At 41.8% G+C, this 7,436-nt stretch overlaps 1 protein-coding gene across 2 annotated transcripts in view; it reads left to right on the forward strand.

The window, feature by feature from the left end:
• The window catches only part of LOC108412671 (choline transporter-like protein 5-B), an 87,311-nt gene extending 81,935 nt beyond the window's left edge, over positions 1 to 5,376 (forward strand). For both annotated transcript variants that reach the window (XM_017684798.2, XM_017684800.2), the window contains one exon: positions 4,884 to 5,376. In XM_017684798.2, coding sequence (XP_017540287.1) covers positions 4,884 to 5,020 — 137 coding nt within the window. In that variant the 3' untranslated portion in view covers positions 5,021 to 5,376. The remainder of the gene's footprint in view (positions 1 to 4,883) is intronic.
• The last annotated feature ends 2,060 nt before the right edge of the window (positions 5,377 to 7,436 follow it).

The raw sequence follows: 7,436 nt of genomic DNA on the forward strand, positions 1-7,436 counted from the left end.
GCCCACTCGCTGCTCAGTCTGCTGTAAGCTTCACCTTCTGAAGTACAGACTGAGCCATAAAACTGACCCAATATCAGGTTCAGCTCAGCTTGGTCAGTTTCTCCAGATCAGTATTAATGTTGTTTTGTTCCAGCCGGTCTGTAAAGCTTCTTACAGCCCGTTTAGTTTGGCGAATGGTGTCGGGTTCATTTCTGGCTGATTCCAGGTTGTTCAGCTGTTCTTCTGTCACAGCTGCCGACTGAAAAGCTGCTCAGTGGTGACGACAGTTTGGGAATTTAGTGTCGTCTCGTCTTCAGAGTCGGACCAAATTGGCTGTCGGTCAGATGTGATCTTAACAGCGTCCGTTTTCTGTTTGGGGCAAAGTGAGAAGTTAAAACGTTCAAATGGCTCGAGCGTCTCCTACAGCTGATACGGTGTTTGTGAAAAACCTGTGATGTTATGTTGAAATATCAGCGCAGTTTGAACACTTCTCAACCAATCAGCTCGCACGGCCGGAACTGACTGTTGTATAAATGTGACTATATAATGTTAACAGAAGCTCTTACAGTACAGGGGCCATATATATGAAGGTGGCGTGCACTATTAAAAATCATTAAAATTTGTATTAAAAATTCGCATCAAATCCAAATCAGTGGGCCGGCTGTGTTTTTATTTTATTTTTACTTAACATTTTGCCCTGACCCCAACTGCACTTGGTCCTGGTTCAAAATACGCCAAAACTGCAGCAGAAAAAAATAATAATAAAGACTTGAACAGTTGTTTTACCACATTAGCTTCAGAGAACTCTTAAACCTCTTTAATGGCCCTCGTGCATAATAGGATTCTGAAACTGCCCGTTCGCTTCAACGAGACACCTGGGGACGGGGTGGGAGTAACACATTAGGTTGCATTGCATGCTGGGAACTGTGGTGCAGCAGTGAAAAGGGCTAATATTCATAGAAAATCGATAATAACTTGCAGGTCAAGTACGATTCTGCTACTTGGCCCGTGGGCCTTTGTGTTTGACACATGGGGTCTACAGTAATATGCGTAAATCTTCACTGATGGAATTCAGCAACTGCCCATTGGCTTCTGTTATAGGCACATTTTGAGTCAACAGGTTTCCTAAATTCTGGGAAACGTGTCAGAATCATTATCCGTTGGAATCGACCAGACGTGGCAGATGGACATATAGAAAAATAGTGGAATATTTCCTTAACGCTGTACGTTTTCTGCTGACTCGGGCCGAGTCCTGCCTCGTTCTTCTACTTTCTGCTTCTCTCTCCAGTCTGGCTGTGTTACTGTCTCTCTCTCTCTCTTTCTGACCATGTCCTGATCTTCATTGCCTTACCTTCAGCATCTCCTCAGCTAGCCATGGATGTTAGCTACTGAGCTGTTTCTCAGTCCTGCACATGTGAGTGTCTTTCCCAGCCAAACGTGACCGTTTTCTCCTCCTGAAGGGCTTCTAAATGAGCTAAAGAGTCAAATCAGGTGTTTTCCTGCAGGAAGGTCACTACAATGTGCAGTGCAGGGTTTAGAAACAGAGAAACGTGAGGAGGGGGAGTTCTTTCTGTGACACAGACTAGGGACCTCCTCTTGATGTGTGACATGGGCAGCTGGATTTATGCAGGCTTTATTATGTCTTCATGTAAACAGACCGATTTTCAAACCAGGGTAAATACTTCGATATAGTGACCGCTGACTTTCCACCAGAACGCTGGTGAAAGTAAATAAATAATATTTATTAAAGAATAAATAATAAAAATAAACGATACAGTCGTCGGTGAGTGTAGAATTTAAAGTACAACAGTCCACCGACAGAAAAGCTTCGTTCATTGTCGATAACTCGGCGTCCGAAGGGTCGAAACAGATGCAGTATATCTTTAAAACGCATGTTTAAGTGCTGCTCTGCAAAAAATGGTCTCTTGTCAAGTGAAATTATCTTAAATCTAGTTGATATATTTAACATTTGCCATAATATTTTGCAGTGGTTGTGCATTTTTAATAAGATTTTCTAGCTGAGGCTGAGTTCACATTACCAGGTTAAAGTGGCACAAATCTGATTTTCTGCCCTGATGAGACTCAGATCTGGTGTTTTCCGGGCTGCGTGGACACATCTGATCTTTTCTAATCCGACTTGTCACTTTCATATGTGGTGCGAGATTGGATATGTATCCGATTCGTGGCCATGCGACCTTAATGTGACGCTCAGATCGGAATTCATGACAGAGAGACCGGATCTGAGCGAAAAAAATCCCAAAAATCGGATTTGAGCAAGGAAGCTTGTAATGTGAACGTAACGTAACTATATTGTTTTAGGTCATTTTATTAAGTAAATGATTTCACAACACTGGTAAGAAGCTCATTTTTACAATAAGCACAGTTATCTGACAACATTTAAGCAGTAGAACCCGAGAGGGAGTGTGTTAATGTGAAATAACATCCCGGCTGTGATCTGGTGGCCGTAGATCATCACAGCTGTGATGTTATTGGTGATAACTCACTCCTCGAGTGCTCTACTGCTTTAATACAGCAGTTAAATAAATACAGTAAGAAGTTAATAAACTGGCCGTGAACGCCGCGTTTAATATGTTTTAATGTTCAGCTCCTTCACCAAATTATAGCTCCTTAACCAGCTGCTCGTCAGAGTAACGAGCTCCGCCCACTCGCTGCTCAGCTGGCAGTTCGTTCTCCAGCTCCTTGCACTAAATTCCCAAACTGTCGTCTCCACTGAGCAGCTTCTCTGTTCTTTACTGGGTCAGTTTTACGGCTCAGTCTGATTTGGTCAGACTCTGAAGATCAGACACGTCTGGCGAATGGTGTTGGGTTCATTTCTGGCTGATTCCAGGTTGTTCAGCTGATCTTCTGCCACAGCTGCCGACTGAAAAGCTGCTCAGTGGTGACGACAGTTTGGGAATTTAGTGTCGTCTCGTCTTCAGAGTCGGACCAAATCGGCTGTCGGTCAGATGTGATCTTAACAGCGTCTGTTTTCGGTTTGGGGCAAAGTAAGAAGTAAAAACGTTCAGATGGCTCGAGCGTCTCCTACAGCTGTCAGAGTCGTTGCTTAGCAACGGCGTCTCAGCAGAGTGAGACAGAGTTTGTGAAATAAATGTGGTTGTGGTGAAACAACAGCACAGCTAGACGCCTCTCAACCAATCAGCTCGCGTAGCTGGAACTGACTGCTGTATAAAGTGAGATCATTTTATTTAATAAAATGACCTAAAACAAGTAAAATGTCTACAAATAAGGTAAACAGTCTTACATTAAGCTCACAGCAATCTCAGGAGGAGAAACATTAGTTTTCATGACTGTATTTAAGATCGTTTTACTTGCCGACCATTTTTTGCGGTGTGTAAGGACTCTAAGGCAGTGCTGAGTAACTGTGCCTCATTCGAGATGGGGAAGTGCTTCTCTCTGGCATTTACAGTTTTACACTTCTATTTTTTGAAGTAGAGTTTATAAAAGGAGGTAAAAGCCATTTTTGGTAATATTTTGTATGATGTGGACACTCGGTGCTCTGTCCGCTCCCCTCTCTGCTGTTCTGGGGGGGGCTTCATGTCTTTTTATATAAAAGGGATTGTTTTGTAAAGACATCAATTGATCAATGAAAGTGTGATTTCTTTTCTCTCTGAATAAAATTGAGTGCTGTACGTGTTTTAATAACCTGTCGCATTCATTTCTTCTGATCATTAATAGAAATGAATGGAATTTGAAACGATATGAAGAAATTACTGTTTGGATAGCAGCTTAATGTGGGAGACAGTTGGAGAAGGTGCATGTTTTGTTGAAGCGATAGTCCAGCAAAATGACAAATTAAAAGTCCCGCACCCTGAAGGAGGCCAGAAAAGTCGTGATTGGTGTCTGAAGTTTGCTTCTTTACTGCTGCGCTGGAGCTACGAGGCTAATGTGTCTAACAAGTAATGGAAGCTTATACCCCACCAATTGGGATGGGGTGAACTGCAGGGCATAGCAAAGGGGCAAAAAATGACTTAACTACCTACTGCTTGTAACTGCAGTGCCCACTTTTTTAATCTTTGAGGTGTAAAATTATCACATGGCTGTGAAAAGTTTATTTACTATCCAGAACCACCAGTGGACCTACACGCCTTCTGAGTTTATATGTAATGCTGATGATGGTAAAATAGTGATAAAACTGAAAAATAGGTTTTTATTTTGCTTCACAACACCCGGCATGTTCCCTAAAACTATGGCAAAACAGCGTCTCCGTCATCAGGCAGTGAATTCATGTCTATTTCATGTAGGAACTTTCTGTGAGGAGCTTTTAGAGGTGGATGTCTGGTTCCCATCACCACCACTGTGAGCGGTTCTGACTTGGTTTCACACCAAACCACTCTGAACCGCTCGGTTTACATCTTAAGCTTATAATTATGCCGAAATTTAGAAAAATCAGTGGAATTGCCCTTTAACTAATCTCTAATAGACCTGATTATGTCGCTGCTGTCGAAACAAAACCTCGTATCTACGCAGCGGTAACTTTACAGGAGAAGGAAAAAAACGAATGGAAGTGAATGGAACCAGAATTTTTTCCCAAGTCATTTGGGGTCGTTTCTTTTAGTCCATTCATCACGAGATTTACACACAAGGTCAAGAGCAACAGGTATTTTTAAATTACGTTAAAACTGAAAAATGACAAATATGAGATGAGCTTTTGTCCTGACAGCAGCGATATGCAGTTTTTAGCCTTCAGCCTTGATAAGCTTCCCTTTGAAGTGACATCAGAAGAAGCCTCATAGCTCCAGCGTACAACCAAGCTTCATACAGCAAACCTGTCCTGGCTGATCATCTGCATTTGGGGTTTTATTTTAAACAAACTACCACTTTAAGCCCTTCCTATAAGCACGTGACCTGTTGCCCCTGATTGATTGCTGCACCCTCGTCCTCAGTGGTGGATCTGGAGAAGAACGACGGCTCTGCGGCTCGGCCGTACTTCATGAGCAGCACCCTGAGAGCCATCCTCAACAAGAAGAACCACCGGAGGGCACCTGAGAGGAAGAGGGCGAGAGTTGGGAGGAGAAAATGATGGGGGAAAAAGACTTTTTTGACAGTTTGAGAATGAGACAGAGTTCTGAGGGGTGGTTCAGTAAGAGAACAGGAGATTTATCACTCACTCATCTGGCAGGTAAGCATTTGTGAGCTGGACTGGGGGAAGAAACATCACTAGTGCCAATACAACACATGCCTTCAAGAAAAACATCAGTAGAAAGTATTTTTATAATAACTGATGATGTACATTTATGCATTTTAGCACTTATCAGAGGCTCATTGAGCAAAAAGGCAGTGCAGGCAGACCCTGGAAGTGTCTGCAATTTAAAGAGAAATTCCACTTTTAAAAAAAAATTCTACATAATTAACTGGTTGAGATGTAAACTGAGCGGTTCAGAGCGGTTTGGTGTGAAACTCTCTGTTCTAGATAAACTTACCGAGTCAGAACTGCTCACAGTGGTGGTGATAGGAACCAGACGTCCCCCTCTAAAAGCTCCTCACAGAAAGTTCCTACATGAAATAGATATGAATTCACTGCCTGATGACGGAGACGCTGTTTTATGATAGTTTTGAGAAGATTTTGGGCCACCTCAGTGGTGGTTCTGGATAGTAAATAGAAAAGCCCTGTTTGTGTTGTCGTCATGGCGACGCCTGGTTCCTATCACCACCACTGTAAAGACATTTACACCTCAAACACTGAATTATGCAGAAATTTTGGTGGAAAGGTGTTTTTAGTTGTGGTGCTTGGGAGACCATAGGTTCACCATAGGCCAAAAGAATGAAAGCAAGCAGAAATTTCAGTGATCTAATGCTGAACAGACGTATTAATGATCAGCATTAAACATCAGCTTTCAAAGAGAACTAAATATTAATGTGGCTTATTATATTCCTTTGTATTGTCAAATAACTAGCCCAGTGTAAACTTAATTCTTCTGAAGCAATTCTTCCAGTGTAGTAACTCTAGATGTCCATTAGGGGGAGGCAGATAGCCCATTAGCATGGCGGGCTGTAAGCAGTGTTTTTATTTTTTAGAATTCTTTTGTATTATTTATATTAATCATATTTAATACCTGTTCATTTTCATTTATATGAACACCCCATAACTGTGTTACGTATCTGGGGGGGTGCTCTTATTTCATCTCTCATATTGAGAAATTACAGCCGTCTCGCCGTCCATTAAGCCATGTTTTGTGTGTTTCTGTGTTTTTACACAACTGAATGAGAAGCTCCGTCAGACCCTCCAGCTCTGCTCTACAGCCGTTAAAGGTTTCTGCCCTGCAGAGCTTTTCAACCCGTTTAGCTGATCTTTATTCCCAGCGTCAGCTGAGTTTGTGTTATATTGGAGCGTTTGAGTGTCAGGATGTCTGAATGTAGGGCAGTAATTCTTCTGAACATGTTTATGAATTTATAATCATATTCCTCTTATCTCGGTTAACTGTCTGCACTTCCCAGCTCTCGTTTTCTCTTTCCTCTCACGTTTAAACGCCGTCTTTAATCACTGCAGTTCAGAAAATACCATCACGGTGGGTGACCTACATCTTTAATATTCTCCCACTGAGCTGACGGATCATTTCATTTCCTGAAAACATCATTTCTCAAAACAAACAACATTACCTGCCAATGCAATGCGATCATTTCACCTGTTATTACTGCTCAATATAAGTAAAATAATATATTGGTATTATAATAATCTTAAAGTCTGTGGTTATGCTCCACCCATTTCCATGGGTATGCTATGTTTCCGTAGTTACGCTACATCTTTTTTTCATGGTTATGCTACACTAGTTTGCATGACTTCGCTACAGCGCTTTCCATCGTTACGCTACACCTGTTTCCATAGTGACACTGCACATTTCCATGGTTATAATACACCTGTTTCCATAGTGACACTATGCACATTTCCATGGTTACAATACACCTGTTTCCATAGTGACACTGTGCACATTTCCATGGTTACAATACACCTGTTTCCATAGTGACACTGTGCACATTTTCATGGTTACAATACACCTGTTTCCATAGTGACACTGTGCACATTTCCATGGTTACAATACACCTGTTTCCATAGTGACATTGTGCACATTTCCATGGTTACAATACACCTGTTTCCATAGTGACATTGTGCACATTTCCATGGTTACAATACACCTGTTTCCATAGTGACACTATGCACATTTCCATGGTTATAATACACCTGTTTCCATAGTGACACTGCACATTTCCATGGTTATAATACACCTGTTTCCATAGTGACACTATGCACATTTCCATGGTTACAATACACCTGTTTCCATAGTGACACTGTGCACATTTCCATGGTTACAATACACCTGTTTCCATAGTGACACTGCACATTTCCATGGTTACAATACACCTGGTTCCATAGTGACACTGCACATTTCCATGGTTATAATACACCTGTTTCCATAGTGACACTATGCACATTTCCATGG

This window comes from Pygocentrus nattereri, chromosome 28 (genome assembly GCF_015220715.1).
Source record: "Pygocentrus nattereri isolate fPygNat1 chromosome 28, fPygNat1.pri, whole genome shotgun sequence".
Lineage (NCBI taxonomy): Eukaryota > Metazoa > Chordata > Actinopteri > Characiformes > Serrasalmidae > Pygocentrus > Pygocentrus nattereri.